This window comes from Phoca vitulina, unplaced genomic scaffold, assembly GCF_004348235.1.
Source record: "Phoca vitulina isolate PV1807 unplaced genomic scaffold, GSC_HSeal_1.0 scaffold68, whole genome shotgun sequence".
In the NCBI taxonomy this organism is placed as follows: Eukaryota; Metazoa; Chordata; class Mammalia; order Carnivora; family Phocidae; genus Phoca; species Phoca vitulina.
In genome coordinates, this window is record NW_022589771.1 from 5,166,698 (window position 1) to 5,192,838 (window position 26,141).

General features: G+C 60.6%; 1 protein-coding gene across 1 annotated transcript in view; it reads right to left on the reverse strand.

The window, feature by feature from the left end:
* Positions 1 to 1,408: 1,408 nt before the first annotated feature.
* The window catches only part of PRDM15 (PR/SET domain 15), a 61,927-nt gene continuing 37,194 nt past the window's right edge, over positions 1,409 to 26,141 (reverse strand). The window contains exons 8-22 of the mRNA XM_032392540.1: positions 25,820 to 25,914; positions 25,331 to 25,418; positions 22,279 to 22,446; positions 20,103 to 20,197; positions 18,662 to 18,793; positions 17,002 to 17,136; positions 16,331 to 16,494; positions 15,380 to 15,459; positions 14,930 to 15,049; positions 8,797 to 8,928; positions 7,351 to 7,434; positions 6,769 to 6,944; positions 4,336 to 4,416; positions 2,872 to 3,081; positions 1,409 to 1,894 (exon numbers count right to left, since the gene is read on the reverse strand). Coding sequence (XP_032248431.1) covers positions 1,409 to 1,894; positions 2,872 to 3,081; positions 4,336 to 4,416; positions 6,769 to 6,944; positions 7,351 to 7,434; positions 8,797 to 8,928; positions 14,930 to 15,049; positions 15,380 to 15,459; positions 16,331 to 16,494; positions 17,002 to 17,136; positions 18,662 to 18,793; positions 20,103 to 20,197; positions 22,279 to 22,446; positions 25,331 to 25,418; positions 25,820 to 25,914 — 2,246 coding nt within the window. The remainder of the gene's footprint in view (positions 1,895 to 2,871; positions 3,082 to 4,335; positions 4,417 to 6,768; positions 6,945 to 7,350; positions 7,435 to 8,796; positions 8,929 to 14,929; positions 15,050 to 15,379; positions 15,460 to 16,330; positions 16,495 to 17,001; positions 17,137 to 18,661; positions 18,794 to 20,102; positions 20,198 to 22,278; positions 22,447 to 25,330; positions 25,419 to 25,819; positions 25,915 to 26,141) is intronic.

Genomic DNA, 26,141 nt, shown 5'->3' on the forward strand with positions numbered 1-26,141 from the left:
GAATATAGGATGCACGATAAAGAGTGAGGAGGCCAGAATAAGGCAAATGTTATGATGTCATTGTGGACAGCGTTACAAGGTATCAGGAGGGTAAACACTGAGCCCGTGTCCCTGGCTGAGCAGCAGGAGGGCGTGAGCCTGGCCCAGCGCCTCTGACAGGTGCTCACGTGCGTGAAAGCGCATGTCCCAGGGACGGAGACGTGGCTGTTACTCGGCACGTTCGTCCACGAAGGCTGTTCACGCTTCTCCTCGTGAACTAACCTCTTCTGCTTTCATTGCTGCCCGGCAGGAAACGGCAGTACCTCTGTACTTCAGAAAAACCTCTATTTTCCTGCTGTGAAGAGCCAAGCTCGTTCAACATTCTTCTAGAACACTGGTCTTAAAACACGTCAACCTTTGGAATTCAGTTGTGACAGAAAGAAAACACGAATTTCTTCCTTGTTCTTCGGTGGGTTTGGCTGAGTCTCAGCCGTAATAAATATATTTGGCTGGCAGAGGATCCCCAGGCAGCTCTGCAGGAGCCACCAGAGGGACTTGTCACACGCGGTGCTGTGTCCCTTGTGCTTGAGAAGCCATGCAGAGCTGCACGCGGACCAACATTCCTACAGTGCAAACGACTTCAACATGTTAAAAATCAAAAACCAACGTGGCCACGACAGTCTTGAATACATAACACAGGCTTGAAATAAAGTAAAAAAAAAAAGAAAAAAGATACAAAACATCGATCCACGTTATGTTACAAAGACACCTCTGAGGCCCGAGTCAGCGACCCCAGGGACCCCTCGCCCGGACCGACTGCGCCCAGAGGGTCGTCCGCGGCCACAGGGTGCCTTCTCACACATCTTCGGCCCAAAGTTGTATAACAAATTTGACTCAACTCAAATTTCAAAGAAAATAAATGTCACTTTAACGTCTAACTGCTCATTCGCCAAAAACACCCAGAAGCGAGAAATCGGGAGTTTCCTCGCGGCGCGCTGCCCCATGGGGATCCTCACTGCGTCCCCCGCTGCGGTAACTACGCCCTGAAGGAGGCAGGCGAGCCACTGTGTTCCTCCTGACATATCACTCGCCTCTCTGCTCCCGCTTGCCCCACTTTCCCAGAGCCCGCGTCCCCCAGACTGAGTTCTGCCGGGGGCGGCCGCCGCGACAAGGCTGGGCCAGTGACGCGCCACCTTGCTGGGCACGGGCCGCGCGGCTGGCACGTGCGGCCACCTGCCGGGGGTCACTCGAGGCGCGCCGACAGACTGTGATGCCGGGCGGGGGATCCGGGGAGAGCTCTGCAAAGCTAAGTCAACCTCACATTGCCATAATGATTTTTTTTTCTCGGTTTGGTATCCAGCAAACGAATCTCAAAAATAAAAAGGAACAGCTGTGTGTCGGTCTCTGTCTGAGTTCCGGGGCGCGCCACTCAGTAGCTGTACATCTGCTGCTGGGGCTCGGCCGGCACCTGCGGCGGGGGGGGCGCCTGCGGCGGGGGGGGCGCCTGCGGCGGGGCGGGCGGCAGGACGTCCGTCTGCGGCACCGCGCGCCACGTGAGCGGGTGCTGGTCGCCGAGCTGGTTCCCCAGGGGCGTGATGGAGTTGACCAGCGTGGTCAGATTGATGAAGTGGGCGACGGACTGCGGGTTCGAGGCTTCGGGCTGGGGGTGGATGTGGATGTCGTTCGGGCGGTTGTGCAGCATGGCGGAGCCGCTGACCGTGTCAAAGGTCACGGTCAGGATGGAGTTGTCCAGCTGCAGCTGGCGCTCCGGGGTGCTTAGGTGCCCAACGGCCACGGGCTGGAGACTGGTAAACTGAGTGCCAGCGGCGGTGGTGATAGGGGTCACGGTGATGTTGGTCAGGCCCACTGAGCTCGACGGAGTGGTCACGTTGGGGTCACCCAGGGTCACTACCACCTGCAAGGGTCACACACAATGCAGGACCATTAACAGTCTGCAGAACGGCCAGCGGCAGAGCCTTCCGCTGCAGGAACCCCATGCCCGGCCCCCCGCCTGGCCCGAAGGAAGACAGGAAAACGTCTTTTGGTGAAGGATTAAACCAAGTTAGTTTTGTCCCAGAAAAATAATTCTAGTGAAGCAGAGCAGTAAGATACAGACAGGACCACGGAGCCGCTCGCTGAACCGAAAAACAAAAGATCTCACGGGCCAGGGCAAAAACAGAGGAAAGTAACGACGAGAAAGGCAGAAGAAGGCGCGCTCTGCGTTTTCCGGTCGCTCCTCTGCCGCACCTTGTCGCTGGCGAACGAAAACCCCAGCGATCAAGCTACAAAGAGCAACCCCCACATCTGCGGCACCAGGAGTGAGAAAATCCAGGAGAAGCAGCATCTTCTCCACGGAGAGGAACGAACAGCCAAATAAGTGCAAGAATGTCTGCGGTTACGATTAGCGCCCAAAACCAAGTACGAGACACACGTCGGTGAGAGAATCGCGAGCCTCAAAACCAAAGAGAGCGAATCGGAGGCTTCCGTTAAAAGCAGCAGACGGGCTGGCCACGTGCATCTCTGCTTCCGCCGACCCTCCAGGGACCTCGGGTGTGACCTCACCAGGGGCAGATGCAGCGGGCCCCACTCCCACGCTAAGGGGACACACGTGGGCCTCTTATAACCCCAGAAACCACCCGGTTCCCACGCGGGCGGGGGCGGCTGTCCCGCCCAGGCGCCACGGTCAAGCCGCGATTCACAGTGACAAGTGTGACCTCTAGATCTGAGCTGGGAAGTGCGTCGCTGACGCTGGCTTATAGGAGAAGTGCCCCATGGAGCGCCCGCCACCGCGGGGCCCCGGCCAGCATCAGCGTGTCCGCAGGGGTACGGGTGAGGTCCCCGCGCCCCCCAGCTGCTCCCCCGGATGCCCCGCCCCCGCAGGAAGGGGACCACCTGCTGGATGCTCTGCACCGCGGAGTCGGTTTCGTCCCCCACTCCCGACAGCACGGGCTCCTTCTCCGAGTACTCGCTGAAGGCGGCCTCCTCCGGCCCCGGGGCTCCCGCCGCCTCCACCTCCGGCTTCTGCTTCCTCTTGTGGGCCCTTCTGGCGGCTTTCACGTGCTTCCCCTCGGCCAGATCTTCCTGCTTCAGACTCAGTTCAGGCTGCAGGAACACAAGTTTTCGCAACATCCGGGTCACTGGGCTGTGTCCCCATGGTGGCCACAGAGGTCCCAGCACGGTCCCCGGACATGGCCCTAGGAATCGGAGTGACCACAGCAAGTCTGCTCACATGTGCTTCCAGAGATGGGGCATGTTCCTGTTGGATTCACTTTCTTTCAAAAAGTGAAGGAAATTACATATAAGTCATATTTTTAAAAGCCACACTTTGTGCTGGAATGTGAACATCTCTAAAGACACAGTTTTGACGCCCATTTCAGCTCTCGTGAGCTCAGCCTGAGGCTGAAAATCCATTCATGCCTGTGCTCTCGTCCCCAGGCTGAAGCAAATTCACGAGAGAAACGGCCTTGGATCAGAACGGGTTTGACTACAAGAACATTCCATCATCCCCTTTGGGGACAACTACCGTGCCCAGCCATACGGCAACCCCAGACAGGTGCCCTGCACGCTTCTCTGCCTGTCCAGGGCACACTGCTGCAGTGTGACCAAATTTCCAGAACCAGGCCGATGCCACGCCTGGGCTGGGTGTCAGAGGCCATCCTGGTCACCAACCACGCCTCTGGGCCTCTCGTGCCATCCCACATGGTGAGATCCCACCCAGCAGCAGACAGACCCAGAGGAAGCCTGCCAGGGCGAGGCCATCATGGGACTGCCCTCGTAGGGGCAGGACGTGGGCCGTGGGCGTCTGGGGCACTACAGAGAGGAGGGGAACAGGCCTTCTCGTGCTCACTCACTACAACCCAGCACCTGAGCACTTGCTCAAAGCACTGCTTCAAATACAGAGGTGTGACCGTGATTTTACAGTAATTGAGAGCATGGCATAGTCCCTTTACAATAAAACACCATTTTTATGAAGGCATTGGCTTAAAAGTTCTTTAAAAACTAAGTTCATCTAATAAAGTTATTTTAGTTATAACAATCTAGTTATGCTGGCCTTTTATGGAAATCACCTGTGATAGTTAATTTTACGTGTTAACATGGCTGGGCTAGGGTGCCCACGTGTTTGGCTGTCCAGCAGAGATGCTGTGAAGGTATTTTTTTAGATGAGATTAACATTGTATCAGTGGACTCTAATCAAAGCAGATCACCCTCCATATTGTGGGTAGGCCTCATCCAATCAATTGAAAGCCTTAATAAGAAAGCCTGAGGTCCCTGAAGAAGAGGGAATTCTGCTTCCAGCTCCGCACAACACCTGTCCGAGCCTCCCTGCCCCAGGCCATGGGCCTGCTCGGTGCGTACCTGGACGATGCCAATGGAGGAGGCATCGATGGTGGTGGTCTCTGGGAGGTGGTCCAGGTCATCAATCCGCACGGCCAGGACCTGTGGGTGAGCACAGGTGATGAGCCCAGGATGCTGCGCCGGCAACTGACTCTTGTTATCGCTCATGGGCACCCTGGGTTCCCGACCCGGCTCAGCTCGGGACCTACGCTGTGATGCTCGCAAAGGACGCGGAGTGAAAGTGGCCAGGCGCCACTGATGTGATCTCACCCCCTGTCACCAGCACCTCACTTCCACCTCCATCATCACCACGACAACCGTAACCACCAGCACCCCCGCATCGTCACCGTGACAACCATCGGCAAGCCTACCAGCACAACCAGGATCATCAATGCCACAATAAACACAAGCGGCACCACCACCTCCATCCCTGTCCCCTCCCGGCCACACGCACACTCACACAGCCAGGCCTCGTGAGCAACCGCGGCAGAGCCCGCCCAGGTATCCCTCCCCGCCCCCCACCGCCACCTTCTCAGCTGCCCGGGGTCACCTCTGTGACACGTGATGTGTTCCTCGTAACTACTCTCAGCTCTCATCTACCTCCTATTCTCCCCCGTCTCCCACCCCCGACCGTCAGGTCTGGGAGGGTGAGACGCGTCCTCTACGGCTGGCTCCCCCGGGCTCACCACCAGCGGCGGCTTCGTACGTGTGTGTCTGAACAACACAGAATGAAACGAGGGTGAAAGGATCCAAAGGAACGGCCCCAGGAGAAGAGGCCGGAGCCTGGGGAAACAAGAGCGGAGAAGGGCCAGGGCTGCGCGTCCTCTGCCCTTCGTCCGCGAGCCCTCCCCTGCCAGCACGCCTGTTCTGCCCGCTGCGGGCATGCTCAGGGGGCTCGTGGCGCACGCCGCCCCCACTTGAGCAGCAGGCACAGGAAGCTCACCTTGCAGAGTGATCAACCCCTTAGGGAGTGCTCTCCGACCCTGCTGACAGGACTCGCTGGACAGACGCGCTCGCTGAGCACCTCTGTGCCGGCCGAGGCCCCTCTCTGCACCCAGCCACGCGTATCACGCGTCCGCGCTGCAGGGCCCGGCTTACACGCTCCTCGTGAATACCGGTAACTACCGAAGCTCAAACAGCGACAGAGAACTCGCACAAACTGCAGACTCCGCACACGGGGGCCTGCAGCGCCTGCCCTGGGCCCCGAGCCCCGGTGTCGCGGCCGGCCGACACAGTGGGAGGCCTGGCTGGCGGCTCGGCGCGGGTCATTTCAACACCGGCCGCCACACGACGCCGTCTTGTTCCCTGCGCGACCACTTACTCCACAGCGGGGAGCGTCGCATGCGCACGTGCAGCGTGTAGGACGCGCTCCCACCGCCACTCACACGTGTGTCTCACACCCCGAGCACACGCTACGCCGTAGCCACACTGCTCCTGCTGCAGGGAGGGGCCCAACACGGCCGCGCTGCCCCCAGGAGGACGTCAGGGACCAGCGCGCCGCCCCCAGCCGGCCAGCACCGTCAGTCCGATCCACCAGACGACGGGTGGCATCCTTGGTTGGCACTCGCGTTTCCGGGCGTCGGCGAGGCTGAAGGCTTTTTTTGGGTTTTAACCTTGTATGTTTCCTCTGCACGTGTGTGCACGCTGGGTTGCTCGAGTCTCCTCCTCGAACGGCTGTCACCCTTCCTCCCAGCAGCTCAGATCGGCTGCCGACAGGAAGGCCGACACCTGCGTCTGGGCTTCCTCTACTCACCCGCCGGGACTACAGGGTCCCGAGTGGGGTACTCTCTGCCAGGCAGACCAAGGGATGCTTTTGTCCGTGACTTCTGCCCCCAAAGCGATCTGATAGCTACGGACCCGCGTGTTTTTCTACTTGTGTTTTTCACTTTGCCTCTCTTTAAAGTACGTGAATTATTTAATGCCCCGGACCTTCCTCTGGAACACACGCCCAGGCGGGCAGGGTCGGCCTGCCCCTGGGCAACTGCTCCCCCCGGGGCTCAGACCAGCCTCGGCCCCCACGGCACTGGGAGGCCCCCGTTCTGCGCCCCGGGTCAGCCACCCCAATGGGAAGGACGGAGGGAAGGGACCAGGGCTGTGCTTCTGTCTTGCTGTAATTCCAGTGAGAACCTGTAACTTCAGCAAAAAATACGTTTGAAGCTCTTCATTCATTCATTCATTCACTCACTCATTCATTTGCTCGTCGCCTCCCAGGGGCAGGGGGAATGTACCGCCCGGCCCCGCTTCTAGGAAGCCTGGGTCTGCAGAGAGGGGTCCACGAGCCAGTGCGGTCGGGTCTCCGAGCGGCGGGGCGGGGGGCAGGGAGGGGCCGCGCATGCCTGCTCCAGGCTCAGCTCCGGGGCGGGGGGCAGGGAGGGGCCGCGCGTGCGCCCCAGGCTCAGCTCCGGGGCGGGGGGGGGGGGGGGGGGAGGGGCCGCGCGTGCGCCCCAGGCTCACCTCCGGGTGCTTGCGCCGGATGTGCCTGCTCATGGAGGCCCTGGTGGACACCTTGGTCCCGCACAGCTGACAGCTCTGGGCCTCCACCTTGTCGTGGGTGAGCTGCACGTGCTTCTGCAGCATGTACTCGGTGACGTACTTCTTGTCGCACACGGAGCACGTCCACTGCTTGCCCACTTCCCGCACACACGGGGAGGAAGACACAAGCACAGGTCACGAGCGGGGCCATCCCGTGGCCCACAGGACAGGCGAGCGGGAGCTTCGCCCTCGGGCCGCGCTGCGAGGGTCGTCTGCCCAGTCAGGCGGGGTGGGGACGAGCGGGCGAGATGAGCAGGACGGCGGCCTCTCCCTCACAGAGCGTGACGCTGCTCCAGCATTTGAAAATTCGGGAGTGGACGTTTGAAAGTCCTGGTGGACTGATTTTTAAGGGGCAAGGGCCCACCCGTGGAGGCAGGGCAGACAAATGCCCTGAAGAAGCCCGCACCGCGGAGCAGAGGGACAGCTGTCCCACCCCTGCACACGCGGGCTGCCGCGCCAGGGACTGCGGAGGGGGCCGAGCGCCTCGGCCGGCGCCCCGCTTACCTGTGTGGATGAGCTTGTGGGTCTCCATCGTGTTCCTCTCGCTGAAGGTCTTCCCGCACAGCTCACACATGAAATCTTTAATCCCTGCAGGAGAGGGTGCGCTAACCTCAGGGGCTCCCTCGGCCGAGGGTCTCCGTGTGTGCAGAAGCCACAGGGAAGGGAATGGCCAGGGGACCCCAGAGAGCAAGCGCTGGCTCCCACACGCAACCGGAGCATCGGGCGGCTTGGCGAGCGCCTCCCGCGGTGGGACTGGCGAGGCCACGGGCCCCGGGCCCTCCGTCCACTGCGCACGGGCAGAACCGGTGTGGTCAGCCCCGCCCGGCACCTGCATTTCTGCAGCTGCCCAGAGCTCCTCCGTCTCTCAGTCTGGGGGGGGGGGGTCATCCCACTCGCCTGTGGCCTGGCAAGCACGCGTGGAGCACCCCCCCGTACAGACAAGAAGAGGACCCCCAGCATGCCTCATAAACAAGGGTTTCCCCAGAAATGGAAACGAGGAGTGACTTCAGAGGCCCACGGCGCTCGGTCCTGGGAGCGTGTGTGAAGCCCCACGTGCACGGGGCCCTGGGCTCACCGTGGCTCGTGGAGGGACAGGCAGGGACAGAGGTGACCACACCCCAGCGGCCTGTGTGGCTGTGGAGTGCGGAGTGGGACGGGAGGTGGCTCAGGACCCAGTCCTGGGGAGTGAGGACGCTTCCCAGAAAAGGCGGCGTGAGTCTTGGAAGAGCTTCCCCAGGAAGACACCCGTGGTCAGCCAGTGACGGGGCGCCGGCACACGGAGGGGACGGGGGAGGGACAGCGAGGGAGGTGGGCGCGCAGGAAGCTGGACCAGGTGGTGCAGCTCTCAAAACCCAGTTATGGGGGGTGGGGACACAGGGAACCACGGAAAGAAGTTTCACACAGACACAGCCGGTCAGCAGGGGTAGCCTCCCCTCAGTTCCCGCGTCCCCTGGTTCTCACTCTCACACGCGTTTATCCACACACGCGTCTTTTATGAGAAAAGAGTTCATAGCTGTTGCTACAGAGGCTGTTTTTTCCCTGCTGCATCACAAACTTCTCTGTAAATTAACACACATCATCACTTTTAGCGGGTGCGCTGTTTTCCGCGGACACACAGACACGTAAGACGTTCCAGCGTCTCCTGCCCCAGACAAAGCCGCGACGGACAGCCGGCTCTCGGGTGATCAGTTCGTGGGCACACGCTCGGGCACGCGGCTGGGTGCAAGGCACGGGCCCTGCAGACCTGGGGGAGCTCAGCAGGTGCCTCGCTGGTGAGCCGAGCGGGGACCTGGGCTCCTGCGTGCGTGGGCGGCGACGCGGGGACGGGTGCTCGCAGGGAGGGGACGGTCTCTGACAGAGGCGGCTCCCGAGAGCCAAGCGACAGGAAGCGGGAAGCCACAGGCAGCTCTGTCCCCGCCCGTCCCCCGGCTTCCTGTGCCGCCGGCTCACCCGTGTGCCGCTTGAAGTGCTTGAGCATGTTGACCTTCTGCGCGAACTTGCGGTGGCACTCCTTGCACTCGTACTCCTTGATGCCCTTGTGCAGCTTCATGTGGTGACGCAGCGCGTGCTTGGTCTTCATGCCTGCCGACAACGCACGTGAGCCAGCCTGTGCCCCCGCCCCGCACCCCCCCCCGGGCCCCCCCCCCCCCCCCCCCCCCCGGCCCCCCCCCCCCGCACACCCCCATGGTGCCCACACCCCAACACCCCACGGTGCCAGCACCCCACACACCTCCATGGTGCCTGCACCCCAATACTCCATGGTACCCGTACCCCAATACGTCCTGCATCCAGGACCCTCCGAAGTGCCTACACCCCAATACCCCAATGGCGCCTGCACCCAGGACCCTCCACAGTGCTTGCACCCCAATACACCCACAATACCTGCATCCAGGAACCCCCATGGTGTCTGGACCCAAGGACACCCACCACAGTGCCTGCATCCTGGACCCTCCACAGTGCCTGCACCCTAACACCCCAAAGTGCCCACGACCCAGACCTGCAACAGTGCCTGATCCCCCACCCTGGGCCAGGACACTCCCCCACAGTACCCACAGCACCCCCATACCTAGATCACCCCCCCAAAGTACCCACAGCCCCCCCACCCGGTGCCTCAACCCCCCACAGGGGCCGTGACCTGGACGCTCGGGCAGGCACAGGTCTTGGTGGGTGCAGAACAAGAGAACGGGGGGGGTCAGGGCGTGGGGGTGAATCTCCTAGAGAGCCCCCTCCACCAGTGGCAAGATGGGCACTTATGCCCTCAGAGGCCCTTAGGGGTTTACTGTCCATGTCTAGACAGCTCACCTTGTCAGGGGCCTGCCCAGACCTGAGGGTCAGTGCTCGGAGCGACAGGGGCGGATGTGACCACTGTGACACAGAGCCGAGTCATCTGCTGAGAGGGGGCCACCTGCCTGAGCTGCTGGGGCTCCAGACGGCGGGCACACTGAGGTGAGGAGTAAGTCCTCCGGATGCTGGGTGCTGCGAGGCGCAGGCGTGGACCTCCAATCTGCCTTTAAGGAAATGTACCTTTGCTAAAGGACGTGAAATAAACTACAACCTCACGAACTTGGGCCAGTGGAGAAGGGATGACCCTGGTATGGGGCGGGGGTCAGCGACAGGGGTCCCGGTATGGGGTGGGGGTCAGCGGTGGGGGGGTCCCTGTACAGAGTGTGAGTCAGCGGCGGGGGTCCCGATACGGGCCGGGGGTCAGCGGCAGGGGGGGTCCCGGTACAGGATGCCCACGAGGTGGGCAATGCTGCGTGGGAAGGGCTAATGGGGTCGCGGGGTGGGCGAGGGGCACTGAAGAGCAGGTGGGTGGTGGCTCACACACAGAAAGCAGAATGGGTCCCATCCTGCAGGCCACAAACTGAACCAGCCAAGAGACAGTGGACAGCTAACTCAGAACCACACAGAAAGTGACCTCCTGGAGGGGCTCCGGAGCGGGGCAGACACAGACCACGGCTAGTACTGCCCTCGGTAACAGCAACCAAAGAACTGTAGTGCTGAACAGAGTCCCCACCAGGTTACCTGGAAAACTCCCCATCCTGGTGAATGTGGAGGAGGGTCTCAGCCAGCTCTGGCCCCTACTAAACCCAGGCCTGGCCGAACTCAGGCCTGCAGGAACGCTGAGCCTGCATGAACCCCAGGGCTGCATGAACCCCAGGCCTGGCTGAACTAGGCCTGCATGAACCCCAGGGCTGCATGAACCCCAGGCCTGGCTGAACCTGGCCTGCAGGAACCCTGGGCCTGGTTGAAACAGGCCTACTTGATCCCCAGGCCTGCATGAACCTGGGCCTGGCTCAACCCCAAGCCTGCAGGAACCCAGACCTGGCTGAACTAAGCTTGCATGAAGCCCAGGCCTGGCTGAACTAGGCCTGCATGAACCCCAGGGCTGCATGAACCCCAGGCCTGGCTGAACTGGGCCTGCATGAACCCTAGGCCTGCATAAACCCCAGGCCTGGCTGAACTAGGCCTGCATGAACCCCAGGGCTGCATGAAGCCCAGGCCTGGCTGAACTAGGCCTGCATGAACCCCATGGCTGCATGAAATCCTGGGCCTGGCTATGCTGTGAGAAGCCATGAGAACAGCCCTGCCTGAGCCAGCAGAAGGAGCAGAAGTCTCTGAAGTGACCGGCCACCAGAAAAGGCTTCCAAGGCTACAGGATTGGAAGACACGGGTGGGCCCAGTGCTGACTTCAGAAGAGTGTTTTCCCCTTAAAAAATTATTTTTAACTTTTTGATCAAAAAAATCCCACACACTCAGTGAAAAAGCTACCGGTGATCAGAGGTCACCCCGAGGATGGTGCTCAGCAGCCCTGCCAGGTCACACGGGCACCCGGGGACACTGCTGAGCGCGTTCGGTCACGCAGAATGGCCCCTCCCCAGTGCAGTCCCCTCTGTCTGTGCTGCCATTTGATACTCGCCTCCACATCTGGCCCGGCTGGTACAAACCTACCACCAGGCTGCTCTCAGCACGAAGTACCACTCCCAGCTGGTATCTGTCCCTTAACAGACACCCGCACGCCAGCGCCTGCCATGGGACCAGTCTGCTCCAGCTGCCAGAGGCTGGGCTGTGTGCCAAGCTACACAGGGAGGGGGCCAAACAAAGGGCAAGCGCCACGTGGGAAGGGATGAAGAGAAGCAGGATAAAGCAGGGACAGGAATGGAAGGAATGGAAGTGGCCCAGAAGCTGGCTCATCCTGTGGGATGGAAGGGGGTCCCCTCAGAGGATGCATCTAAACAGTGATCCGGAAGGAGTGTGGGAGGGGCCGAGAGCTACTTGGGAAAACGGCATTCCTGGTGAAGGGAAGAGCCAGTGCAAGGGCCCTGAGGCCAACGGAAGGAGTCGCTCAGGGTGTCACGCTGTTCTCTGTCACAAACCGGGCTATGTTATGTTTAAGCTGCAAATAGATCTTTGTACCAAAAATAAGCCACATTTCTAACTGCAGCTAACAGCGCCCAACAGCCCACCCCAACTGTACCAATGTACACTCCCACCCCAAGTCCACGAGTCTGCCTGCCTCCTTCCCTTCACCAGCACCGGCCGCCCCCAGGCTGAGCCGGGCACAGTGGCATCTTTGCTCTGGCCCTGTTGGGACCATGGCAGAGGAGATGCATGGAAGAGAACCAGTCCCTGTTGTCTTGTCTCACACCTGCACTCCTCTCCCACATGCATCTAAAATGAACGGATTCTATGTCACAAAATGACGCATGGTCATAAAAAGAAAATGCACAGAAGGAAAGGCACAACAAAGTTCACCTCCCCATTCTGACCCCCCATCGCAGCCCGTGTTGGTGACAAACTATGCTTCTCTTTCCATTTTAAAGAAAGATCTGAGAACAGTTTTAAAATACACAGGACTGCCACACAGTGGAAATTTTAAGCCTCTCTCTGTTGGGACTTGGATTCACTCTGCATCACATTTGCAATTTACTCTGGGCCAGCGACTGGTTTTTTTAACGAGTAGAATTCCCAAGCCTGGACCGGGGCCGGCCCTCTTTACATCTTTAAATGCACGGTGGCTTTCCTCATGCAGGCCACACACTGCCTCCCCAGGGCCTGTCCCAGGTACTTCACGGCGCGCCGAGTGATTCTGAACAAGGTATTTTCCTGGGTATCCTGCCCCATCCTGCTCCTCACCGAAACTGCTGCTGGGGCCGGGACTCACGTCACTCCGAACAGTTTCGCCCCTGAGTAAATCCCAGTCAGGCCTAGAATGTCTAGGAAAAAATGTGAAGTAACAGTACGCGAGGGTGTTTCCTGCAACATTGCTTGTAATGAAAAGACCACACACGAAAAAGCCCTCAATACAGAAGTAAAAGGGTCTGGTTACAGGACTCTGCAGGATAGAACCCTATCACGGTTTTGAGAGCTAAATTAAGGCAATTTTACCTATTCTGACATGAAAACTCTCTAAGATGAATTTCCAAGTACATAAAAAGCAAAATACGGGAAAATAAAAAACCCAGATAAACACAAGCATTTGCTTGTACGTGATAATGACTGTAATCTGAAAGCAAAATGACCACACCAATAATTTAGTGTGTGTGAAATAACGTGTTAGCCCAAGTACTAACACCAGCATTTATGAAACAATTCAGAATTCATGGAAAAAATCACGAAGCTAAATATTAAACATACTTCTAATATGACCAGCTACATAAATTGTACGACGTGGTTCTGACATCAGTGCCCTCCCTGGGCACCTGCCCCTGCCCTGCCAGGGAACCCAGGTATGGCTTCTGTCTGACCCCCCGGGGCGGGGGGGGGGACATCCCTACCAGGTCTACCTCTGACCCTCCCCATCTCTGTGCTGCTCAACACCATCCCCTCCCGCAAGTGGGGAAGGGGCTGGGAGAGCCAGGACATCACTAAGACAAGCATAGAAACCTCTAGAATGTTCCTACAGAATGGTGAGAGTGGTTCTTTTGAAGAGTGTAACAGGTCTGAGGCAGAAGCGACAACTTTACCTTGCGTGCCACCTTGCGTTACCGTGAGAAAAAAAGATTTGTTTTTGGTTAGGCGCTTGCATTACTTTTCCAGTGAAGGAGTCTGCACGCTGTCTTTGCACAAAGAGACTCGGGGGACGGACAAGAAACCGTCACCTCTGGGGAGACAGACGGGGGTCGAGGGCGGGGGAGGGGAAAGGGTCACGTTTTGCTTTCCCTGTGGGTCACTCTTCCAGGCTTTTACATGTCATCTTATTTTACGTGTGCTAACGGGCTATCCAATGAGTGGCACGATGAGACATTGGTATTGTCTTCACTCTTTGTTTAATTTAAAAAACCAAGTAAAGGAAAAACAAAGACTTCATAAAAATACACAGTTTTAAAAAAGATCTAACGGCAAAGCCGACAGCCCTGATGTGCCCCGTGTCTGCATGGGGACGGTCCTGCTGCCCTGGTGACAGCCCGAGAAGCTCCGTGCTCCCCCTCTTCTACACAGTTTCGTTTTGTTTAAACAGAAATGGGTTAAAAATTTACCACTGAGATGACTTTTTTTTCCTCCTCATTTTACTTACGGATGTGAAATATTTTGTTAAGAGGTTTATTATTATTCAACTAATTTCACCTGCCTACCATGAAGGCCATGGTCATCACTGGTCACAATAAACCACCGTTTAACGCGTCCCTGGTTCCAGTCAGCAGGCGGTAAGAGCCAGGGATTCTGCATGTGTGTGCAGAACACACAGCGGTTCTTAGAATTGTCTGGTGCTGCAGACAACCCTTGGCTGGGCTGCTTCCCCACTTTAAAAACGATTTATTTGTGCCTTGAACTCATCACGTCCTCTGCCTTGCAGACCACCCTATTTTCCCCCTAACCTCTCATTTAAACACTTGCCCTTGCATCTTGTTTCTCTGTGACACAAGTGAGTCAAGTCTGGGCTCCCCCCCAGCAGCCTGGCAGGCGCTCCCCGGCTCCCATGTGTCCGCTGCGCCCGCAGGTGACAGCCCGTGCCTGTCTGGCCCTGTGCCCCTGTACCTTTCCCGCATCCGCACGGCCCCACGCCTGCCCAGCCCCATGCCCATGTGCCCCCGTACCTTTCCCGCGCCCGCCCCATGCCCACCCAGCCCTGTGCCCCCATGCCTTTCCTGCGCCCACCCAGCCCTGTGCCCCCATGCCTTTCCTGTGCCCGTCCCGCGCCCGCCCCACGCTCACCCAGCCCTGTGCCCCCATGCCCACCCAGCCCTGTGCCCCCATACCTTTCCTGCGCCCACCCAGCCCTATGCCCCCATGCCTTTCCTGCACCCACCCAGCCCTGTGCCCCCATGCCTTTCCCGTGCCCGTCCCGCGCCTGCCCCACGCTCACCCAGCCCTGTGCCCCCATACCTTTCCTGCACCCACCCAGCCCTGAGCCCCAATACTTTTCCTGCGCCCACCCAGCCCTGTGCCCATCCAGCTTTGTGCCTGCAGGTGATAGCCCATACCCACTGAGCCCTGTGCCCAACGGGCCGCGCACCCCCATACCTTTCCTGCGCCCGCCCCGCCCCGTGCCCGCCTGGCCCTGTGCCCCTGTATCTTTCCCGCGCCTGCCTGGCCCCATGCCCACCGGGCCGCACGCCCACCCAGCCCCGCGCCCCCGCACCTTTCCCGCACTCGGCACACAGGTACTCCCGGATGTTGTCGTGCACGCGCATGTGCTCCTTCAGCATATCCTTCCGGGCGAAGGACTTCCCACACTGCTCGCAGGCGTGGCTCTTCACACCTGAGCAAGCACGTCAGAACGTCAACCCGCAGGTCCACGTCCGCGGTCCCAGCACAAGAGCAGTGACGGAGAAGCGTGGCGGCAGGTACATGGCACGCTGCACCGGCGCGCCCCCGGCCTCCACGGGAGCTTACCGCCGGCTCCTCGGCAGTGGGAAGGTCCCCAGGACCCGGGGCCACGGGGCAGGGGGCCGTGCTGGGGACGGAAGCGGTGGCAAGGGCCCAAGGATGGGAGAAGCCAGAGAAAGGCATGGAGGAGGAGCGTGTGACTGCCGGAGCAGGGAGCACGGGGACACCCGGTCCCGTCCCGGTCCCCGTGGCAGGGCGCTACCTGTGTGGATGAGTTTGTGCCGCTCCAAGTTCCCGATGCTGTTGAAGATGCGGCCGCAGATCTCGCATGGGTGGATGTACCTGTGGGCGGACGGGAGCCTCAGGCGGGCCTGGCCACAACAGGGTACACGCACCCCGAGCCTTTCCTCCTTAAAGTGGAGGCAAGAGAGCGGCTAGGTGGACACACGAGGGTTTTAACTTCCAATAGGGCTGAACCGTGCCCCTCAAAGTCCACAGGCTGCCGTCCTGACGCTCTGACCGCGTGTGCAAACAGGGTCTTTACAGAGGTCGTTAGGAGAGACACAAGGTCATCGGGTGGGTAGGGTAGTATGACGGGTGTCCTTATGAGGAGGAGAAATTAGGACACGGACGTGCACAGATGGAAGACCATGTGAGGACACGGGGAAAGCAGGGTCTACCCGCCAAGGAGGGAGGCCCAGAACAGCTGCTCCCTCCGGAAGGAACCAGCCCCGCCAACCCCTCGACCTAGGGGCCCCGGCCTCCGGAACTGAGACAGTACACTTCATTGTCGGGGCTGCCCAGTGGCCCTGTGTCAGGCAGCCCGAGCCGCTACTCCAGCCTCTACCGGGGACGGCCCCTCGCCGCTCTTGAACCCAGCACCGACTGCGGGCTACAGCAGATGCGGGGCTGGCATCCCTGGAGCCTAACTACGGTGGGGAAAAGGGGCTTCCGGTGGTTTTGCAGCCAGACCAAGAATCACACCGTTATTCTGTGATGCGGCCGACTTGTGCTGTGAGGCCAGGAAGGTGAGGGAGACAGGACCGACGACGGACAGGATGAACGAGGGGAGCATGCTTCCCTCTAGACCTGGCCGCGGGGCTCCCCGAGGAGACGGACTCACCCGTCAGAGCACCTGCCTCCCCACAGGGAACGCGCCCCCCGTGGCATCAGGCCCGACCCCGGAGCCCCCAGCCCCGGGAGGCCTCCTCACTTCTGCACGTTGGGGTCCGGCAGGTTCTCGCGGTGGATGACCATGTGCGCGTGGTAGGTGGCCTTCAGGGCGAAGCGCCGGTTGCAGATGCTACACCCGTAGCCCTTCTCCTTGTGCACCTCCATGATGTGCTTCAGGTACTCCTTCCCCCGGCCGAAGGTGAGCTGCCAACGGGCACAGCGTTCACGCCCGGCACCCGGCCTCCCGTCGTCCAGCAGGACGGCCCCGCCGCGCATGGAGGCGCCCCGGCCGGACAGAAAGGGACGCCTCAAAAGTGCAGAGTGGGGGGGGTGCAGAGGCGGATGCCTGCCGATCTGCCCTCCAGACCAGCCTGCCCCTGGGCCCCTCCTGCTCCCCACCCACCTGACCTCCGCTCTCTCACCCCCCCCACCGGCCCTGATGGGCGCACGGCTGCCAACACTCAAGCACAACACAAACCCGCCCGGAGCGAGCTCCCTTGTCCCGAGCACTGAAGCCTCACGCGGGGACCAGCGCTCACCCGGCCAGCCGCTGCAAACGTGCGGCACGGCTCCCCCGACCGGTCGGCCCCTCGGCCGCGTGCACGCCAGCCCCCAGTCTGAGACCGCGGTCGGGCGGAGAACCACCCCCACCACCCCGCGGAGCCGCCCCCAGGCCCGTCTGCGGGACGACAGCGGGGCGCGGGCGTGTACCTGGCACCGTTTGCAGCTGTACTTGTGAGGCTCCGAGTCTGCGCTCGTGTCTGAGTTGTCGTCGTTCTCTTCCGAGGAGATGCCGATCTTGCCGATAAACTCCTCCCTCTGGTGGTCGTCCATCAGCGCGATGTCCTGCGGCACAGGGTGGCCGCGGCGTTGACGGCTTAGTCGCGCCCCAGCAGTAACGACTGCCCCACGCGGAGAAGGCAGACCGCACGCAAGTCCCACCCGGGTCCTGCTTGCTGCCTCCCCTGGGGATCCCCGGGCCCCTGCATGCACCCCACATCCCGGCGGGAAGCCCGCCAGGCTCCTGCCTGCATTCACACGGTTCTGCCCGGCCCGGGGCAGCCAAGCCGACCAAGCCTCTGCCCTGCATCCCTGGGGTGCAGCCTGGCCTGGGGCTGCCTGGACTTGGGAACACTAGTGTCCCCGACTGTGATGGTGGCGTCTACCCCCTGGGATGGGATTGGTCGTCTCTAAGGCCTCTTTCCATGTAGCCTGGCAAGGATCGCCCTAAAGTTCCGCTTACTTCTCTGAAAAAGACCACGAGAAACACTTCACTAGTCACGTCACGGGCTGGAGAAGCCCCAGGTGAGCAGCTGAGAGGGGGCCCTGCAGTGGGTCCGTGGCCAGGTGCGGAGCGGAGGAGGCCTTGCCTGTGGGGGACTTGGCTCCCCGTCCCAGCTGCTCCCCCCGACGGCCGCAGCGGACCTGTGGCCCACCGTCCTTGCCGCTGCCCACTTCCCAGCGGAGGCCGCCAGGATGGTGCACCGCAGCTGGCCAAGCTTCCTTCTTAAACAAAACCTAGGACTCTGAGGAGGGTGGACAGGTGTCCTCTGGAAAGTTCACTATCCTGTCTCTCCCCTATCCCTCCTGGAGCAGAGGGGACGTTTTCACAAACCTACTGTTCCGTTTCTTACTCAAGAAGGGCCAGCTGCCCGAGGACCAGCACCTGACGGGCGCCATGCCGCCACGGCGCTCACACCGGCCAGGCCCTTTGCCTCTGCTGAGTCTAATTTAATCCTCAGGAAACCGTCCTTCCGTGGCAGGTCTCCGGGCCCCCATTTCCGTGGCTCCGGCGGCGGCAGACTGAGGTCTAAGTCCCTCCAACCCCGGCTGAGGCTCCCGGATGCTCTTGGGCCCTTCCTCCCCCCCCAGCTTCGTCCATGTGGCTCAGCCCCTGCACTGGGGGGCCTCCCACACTCCTGCCTCGCCCCCCTGCCTTTGATTCCCACCTGCCCAGCAAAACTCCAACCCGCACCCGGGGCCGGAACTACTAGGGACAGACACTGTGCCGCAGGTGGGTGGACGGGCATCTCCAGGGCACGTGCTCACCATCTTCATCTGGCCTTGGCATCACCTACGATTTCCTCCTTTGCTCCCTGGATCGGCCCTTCTGCCCTTAACAATGACCCCGAATCCTCGCTGCCCACCCACCCCGCTCCCACCTCCTCACTATCCTCGCCAGGAAGCACCCGGAATGGAAGAACTGTCATGTGAGCCCTGCAGCTGGGGCCCGAGATGCGGCAGAGGGTCACAAGAGCCCATCGGAAGAGGCGCAATGTGGCCAAGCGGACAAGTGTTTTAGGGTGCTGAGTGCGAGGGCCTGCCATGCCTCCACGTGAGCTCCCTGGGCAAGGGCGGCGCTGGGTGGCACCTTGAAGTGGACGTGGATGTGATCCCTGAGCACGTCCACACGGAAGAACTTGCGGCCGCAGATCTCGCAGGTGTACTTCTTGTCGCCATGGGTCAGCAGGTGCTTGTTCATATTGCTTCTGCAGGAGAACACCTACGGGCAGAGGGGCAGGACCTGACAAACCGTACCAGGCAGAGAAACACCAGACGCCTGCCCGGTGCCCACCTCGGGGCCAGAGTCATGAGCGAAATGTGAGCCAGCGATCATCTAAATATGAGCCTACGTTATCCCAGAGAAGCAGCTGTCCTCTCGTGTCCACTACCAGTGGGATCCGGCTCCATTTTATTCGCTCACTTAAATATTTCACTAGGATGGGGCGTTTCAAGAAGCCAGTATATCACAGAAATGGCTGCGATCTTCTGAGAGTCGGTACCAAAGGAGAGTGCCACCCTTAGTCTGGGCACCGGGTTTCAGGCACAATTCACGCCCACTCCCCCATCTCCTGTTGCTGGTCTAGTGCGACGGGCGTGGAGGCTCATGCGTGGCCCCATACTCATCTGCTAGAGCCGGGCTGGGATGCTGGGGCCCTGTGCCCTCCGGCACGGAGCTCCGGGGACGAGACAGCAACAGAGACCACCTGCAGGGCCCCACTGATCTGACAGCGTCCGTCTGGATGGCCAGTCCCAAGGCCACATAACCCAGAGAGCAGGTCTCCTCCAGCCTGCCCGACCCCACGTGCTCCACAAGAAGAACACGAGAGATGAATGAAGGGAAAGGACTCACGAGGAATGGGAGGCTGGTGTTTTTATGGGACATCTCTCTTCCAGATTTTCAGGGGACTTGGGGCCAACCACCCTGTGACCACTGCTCTGGGGTGCTGGGTGGGAGGACGACTGGCCAGGTAGGGGAGGCATGCCTCCTGGGGAGGGGCAGGGGCAGCAGGTGTCAGCCAACACCCGTCTTCTCAAGGCAGACAGGGTAAAGACAAGAAGTCACTGGAAGCAGCCAAGAGCCCCAGAGCACCCATGGCCAGGGGCGGGTCAGCGCTGTCCCTCACCGAAGTGCAGGGGCCAGCTCTGATGGGACAAGGTGAAGGCCCGGGACTCCCCACCTCCTGGGCACACTGCACTCTGGTCCTCCACCACAAGGACACGTGTCAGGGACGCTACGGAGGAGACGGCGAGCACCGGGAGGGGCTCGGGGGGAAATCGCGGCAAAGGGAAAACCAGCAGTGGAGGAGAAAGCACTTCTCAGCTCGTTCACGGGAGACGCGTCTCAACAGCACGGGAGGACAATGACAGGGGCACGACACGAGTGGACACTGGCGCTCCCGATGACCCGAGCATCTGTTTTCTCCCTAAGAGACCCCTCCCTTGACGCTCCGTGGGGAGAGCTCTGAGCGTTACTGCAGGGCAGGGTGGGGCTCCCAGGTCGGATTCCAGAAAGGAGCGCGGCGCCTTACCTTGCCACACACGGGGCATCCTGAGGGCTCCTTCTTATAGCGGACCAGGTTCTCGCCGCCGGTGTCCAGGTCTTCTCTCTTGACCCGCCGCACTCCTGGAATGGCCGCCCCCCAAGCGAGAGAGTGAGTACACCGGGGCAGGCGTGTGCCGGGCACCCGCCGCTCAGCCAGCCTGGCTGCCTGGGCAGCACCATGCGTGCGTGAGTGGCGCGCCCAGCACGGGACGCAGCTGCGCGAGCCTCTGCTCCTACGGCTCCGGGGAAAGAGCGGCCGTGCGTGCCCACGGGGAACAGGACACAGTCCGTGCCTCTGGAGCCTGGAAAATACGTGGGCAGCGGGGCTTTGGGGTTTTACGGCGTCAGAGAGCTACACTGAGCTAACGCTGAAGAAGGGAGTTTCATTCAATCCACGGGCTCAAGGCAAAGGTAGGATTCTTGTAGGATTCTTGGGGATGACATTTTTTGTTAAAAAAGATACCAATACTCGTCCTTGTAAATTAAATCGGTCAATCAGGATCAGGGAGAAAAATCAAGTGACAATGAACTCCTTCTGGTTTTAAAACCTAACTGTTCATAACCGGGATCAAATCGGATTTTTAGAAGTTTGCAGGAGACAGGGAATCTTTCAATAAAAGATAAATTCACTCTCAGTCCCTTTCCCCACAGCTGACCTGTTCTGGAACATTCCTGCATCTCACGGAGTGGATGCAGGGCCGGACTTAAGAACGCCCGGCCAACGGGACATGAAAGTACATCATTCTCCAAAGGCTCGCAGCGGCACAAAGCACACCAGAGCTGAAGCGGTCATGGAGAATGTGCTCCAATGTAAAGGGGAAAACCATGGGACACGTCAGTTTGTTCCCGCAAAAAACGATCTGACTCGTGTGTCGGCTGTAAAACGTGGTGAAATCAAGTTGTCAAACGCAGCCCAGGTGCCTGCCCGTCAGGAGACACTGATTCTGGCAGGACCGTCGGCAGCGGGTACATGGGGCTTGGGGCTCTACCAGCAGGGGCTGGCTCGGCCATCCACCAGCCTAGGGGGGAGACTGAGGCACAGGGGCTTGCCCAGGGCCATCTGGGCACCAGGTGTAGCTAGAGAGGCCCGAGTGCACCACCCGATGGGTCACAGGGAAAAAAAGTGGTGGATTTCCTGAAGCCACGTGAACAGCAGCTGGGCAGAAAAGTGGGCTGCAAAACTCACACAGGACAGGACTCGTCTTATTTGGAAAAGGCTGATGATGTGTGTATACGCACATGTGGGTGCCTGAGTTACACTTCACATGCAACTCTGCTTTCTTTTTCAACAAGCTTGTGCTTCATCTGTAATTCTTTATCAAATGATTCTTTTCAAACTTTTATAAAAAAAGGTGCTCTGGTCAGTAAGTGCCACTTACTGAGGGCTGGTCAGCAAGGGAGAAGTGGCTTTTAGGGGAATAATCAGGATGATCACAAGGAAAATGCCCGTTTAAAGAGGGTCTGTGTGAGCTGCTCCTTTAAGAAAGTCCGGGCGGGGGCGCTCAGCACACACAAGAGGCCCAGGTGCCTTCCCACTGGGGACTCCTGTTGGCCCTGCACGGCCACGCCCCCATTTCCATCCTACTTCAGCCCCTCATCGTGCTGCACCCTCATCCCAGCCCGCGCTAAGCCCACTGGCCCCCATCGTCCTCCCACATGGACAGGAAGCTCCCCGGCACCCCTGCTGCGGACGGCATGGGCCATCCGGGCCACAGACAGCGTGAGGAATGAGGGAGAAATTACTTATGGCCCCGCCCACAGCGTCTGCCCAGAACATTCTGCTGCTTGCATGAGGCTGAGAGTATACCCCAAGCCCAATTTCATATGCTGTTTCTTCCCCTACTTTCTGTCATATCAAAAGCATTTTCTCAAGATAGTAAAAGACTCAGGAAAAACACTTTTAAGGACTGGATAGCCTTCGATCCCATAAAGAGTCCGGTTTTCTTAACTCTTCCCCACCGTGGAACATTCGGGATGTTTGCAGGTGTTCCCGCTAAGACGCTGTTAAGCCCGGCCGGTACCTCTCTGTGCCTGAGTCGAACTCCATCGGACGGTGGCGTCCCCAGACCGCATCCTGAGGCCCCGCCCCCACCTGCGCAGGCCCCGCCCCCCGGCCCCGCTGACCCGCTCTGGGAGCTCGCACCCAGGGTGGCCGCGCTCACCTTCCAGGTGCCTCCTCTGGTGGTCGAGCATGACATCCTTGCGGTAGAACATTTTGTTGCAGACCTCGCAAGCAAACTTCTTGTCCCCGTGCTTCTTCTTGTGCTTGGAAAGGTTACTGTTGGTGGAGAAGAATCTGAAACACATCTCACATTGGAACGTCTTGTCATCTGTCCAGAGAGCAAGCAGACACACAGCGACTTTTAGGTAAACGGCACTGAAGACAGGATCGGCATCCTGGCCGTGGGAGCGGCGGCGAGGCCCGGCAGGGGCGGGGAGGCAGAGCTGCGGCAGGGGGGAGGGGGCCGCCCCCGACCGGCACGGGACCGCAGCGTGGTGCGCCGGGGCCGAGCCAGCTGGTCCTCGCCGGGGGAGGCAAACGCCGGCTCCCCTGCCTCACCCCTGCCTCAACTACCACCGGTCTGGGCCCTCACCCTGCACCCAACCTGACTGCAGCCCCGACCCCTGGTCTCAGAGGAAGCTGTGTCCTTCCCCCGCTGCCCTGGGCTCCGTCCCCACCTGCCACCTGTCCCTCCTCTGCCACCTGTCCCGGCCCACACACAGATGCCCAGGTTCTCCCACCGTTCGCAGAGCTGTCTTCTTCCAAGTCCCTCTGTAACAGACACGTACCCCGCACCCTCACACCTCCCACAGCCTCACACACACACCCCACGCTCACACCCCCCACCCTCACACCCCCACCCTCACACACACCCCACACACACACACTCCACACTCACACCCCACATACTCTCACATACCCTCACCCCCCCACACTCACACACACCCCACACTCCCACCCCCCACTCGCACACACACCCCACACTCTAACACCCCACACTCACACACACACCCCACACACTCACACACACCCCACACTCCCGCTCACACCCCCCACCCTCACACCCCCACCCCCCCCCCCCCCCCCCCCCCCCCCCCCCACACACACCCCACACTCACACCCCACCCCCACTCCCACCAATCCCGGGCTGCACTAACGCGCACGGGTGAGCCTCCCTCCCGGGCAGGTGGCCCGCATCCTGGGGCCTAAGAGCGGTGGAAGGCGCAGTGCCGTCCTTGGGCTCCAGCCTTCTCTGTCACGAGTGCCAGTGGTGCAGGCAGAGAACCCACTTCCCGCCGCTCCCGAGGGCTCCGCTGTCCAGGACCAGTCTGCCACAGCACAGGTGGCCTTCCCTGACGCCGCACATGCACGTCACCAGCTCAGGAAGCCAGACAGGCGCCTGGTCCCAACGGTAACCTGCCACCAACAATCCTCCTGCCCTCAGAGTCTACATTTACGTTTCCATAAAATGCAGCAACTAAGAGCAAACGCCTGTTACTCGGGACCCAGTGGAGGTGCAGGGACACCGGGAGAGGGGTGGTGGGTTTCTGGGGGAGCCGGGCTGCACGGGAGGCTGACGGACCATGCTTTGCTCGAGGGCTTGGGCATGAGCCTGTGCTCGTCTCTAGCTCTGCCTCGATGGTCAAGGACACCACGAGGACCGCTCAGATGAGCTACCGGGACAGGTCCCGCTCAGCAAACGCTTGAGCAGAACCCATCAGTCTACACATCTCAAAAAGCTTCTCCCTGCGTCGCAGAAATCTTGGTTTAAAGGTCTATTCCCTTAACGTGAATGCTGTGGAAAAGTATAAGAAGATGCAAATAATATATTACACAAAAGACCTCAGTTTCCGGGTTTATTGTTTGTTTTCCATCTGAAACTTCTAACCTTGGAAATTAATTCACTGCGGCTGTGTTATTTCTATGTGATGAAAAGAAATACACGCCTGGTTTAACAGGACCATAAGCCGATGGGCACAAGTAGCTGCTCTGACTTCTTTTATTACTTTCTGCTTCACTTGCGTCCAGAGAAGCTGAGATAAAAGAGGACTCGCGGAGTCTAGCACCCCCAGCAGCCGAGGGCCCGGGCACGGCACGGCACGGCACGGGCACTCCTGCAGAACCGCAGGCGGCCACCCGGGGCGCTGTCCCGACTCTGGCCACACACAGCCAGCGCGGCAGACAGACCCTGCACCAGTGGAAACGGCGGGGGATCTCCCCCAGATTTGAGGGGGCTCTTGGGGTGCAGAGCCCGGAATGTAGGGGTGCAGCACCTCAGACACCTGCCAGTTCACCTGGAAGCTTCCGAGGCCACCACTTCATGCCATAGCCACGGATGCTGCGAAGCAGGGAGCTCAGGAGAAATGAGACTCGCCTGCCACATGGAGCAGCCCCGCGATGGGACCAAGGCACCGTGAGAAGACAAGCCGTGGAGCAAACAGGAGCCGCCAGGCCCGAACACACAGGGGCAGCCAGCGGATGCCGGGGAGGAGGTGCTAGCCACCGTGGGGACGGGCAGCGGAGGCTTAGCGAATGCTGGTTAAGGGGCCTCTGAGAGGCGGGGGGCAAGAACCAACACACACGGCTCAACAGGACAGGAGTTCGGAACCAAGGGCCAACCTGGTAGGTCTCCAAGCCCACGGCCACTGGGCCCGGCCTCTCTGGGCGTGCTAGGATTCCCCGACCCTCCCCCACCCACCACGGCATCTGCTCCCTGCTGGGGGGAGCGGGACCTCAGCCGGACGGGGCCTGACACGCTCGCCCGGGCCCACGGAGGCCCCGTCGGCCACAGGCCTGTGCAAGCACACGAGTGAGCGAGGTTCCATCTGGTGGACAGAGCAAAACTGGTCTACGCAGGGCGGACAGTGAAGGGGGCCCTTCCATCAGTGAGGCAGAGCGCTCCTCCTAAACCGTCACCCCCTCCTGCAGGTGCTTCTCCCGTGGTCCTAGAGCACTCCCACACCCCTGCTCACCCCCCGCTTCACGACAGCCTCGGATGGGGGGGCACGGCTTCCCTGGAAGACTAAGAGGACGGCAGAAGGTACGTTCCCCTTCACACGGGAAGTTTCCACCCGTGTCTCCTTCGGGATAAGGAACAGCTGCTCAGAAGCTAGTCGAATAGAGGGAGATGACAGACGTGAGCTGGTGTGTCCTAGCGTGCCGCGGTGTCCACGCGGCCGCAGGAGAACCCGCGTGGCGTGGCGTCTGCTCACCTGTCCTGCAGTTGTGGAATTCCAGGGCGCTCTCGATGCGGAAGGTCTTCTCACAAGTGCCGCACCGGTACCTGTACTCGCCGTCCACCTGGCGACAGGGGGCACCGTTACCGCGGGAGGGGCGGGGGCGCGCCACCGCAGCACACCTCCCCTGACCAGCGCTCTGGCATCTTCCAAGAGCGTACGGTCTACACCGCTGTCTGCTCCTCTCCCACGCGCTTTAGGAACACGAGCCCATTTCCACTCTCGCCATCCAGGTGCCCCGGAAGAATGCCCCATTCAGGGACCGCAGGGCAAACGCCAGCCCAGGGGACCCTGCAGCCTCCTCCGCAGCCCGTCGCCCGCCCCCGCACCCACGGCCTCCCCTCCTCCTCCTCCTCCTCCCTCGCGACTGCACCTTCCCTCCCGGCAGCCTGGCCTGCCGCCCGCCCGCCCCGCCTGCACACCAGCCCACGCCAGCCCGCGGAGCCGAAGCCGGGTCCCACCCACCTCGTTCCTGCTGTGCTTGTAGGAGACATGCTGCTTCAGACTCTCCTTGCGGCTGAACAACTTGGCACATTCCTCACATTTAAATAGCTTGTCGCCTACGAGCCAACCAATAAGCAGCCGGTCCACGACTCCGGGCATGGACCGGGGCTGCACACGCCGCCTCTGGAGCGGGTCCACGGCTGGTGTGTTCGCGAGGCCCTCAGCAACCTCTCCCCCACGCCCCCGGGGCAACCTCCCCCCCCAGGACCGCCGGCGGGGGGCCCTGGCCAGCGGTGCTCCCCGGCCCCGTCCCCGTGGCGGGCGGCCGTGCAGGGACTCCAGC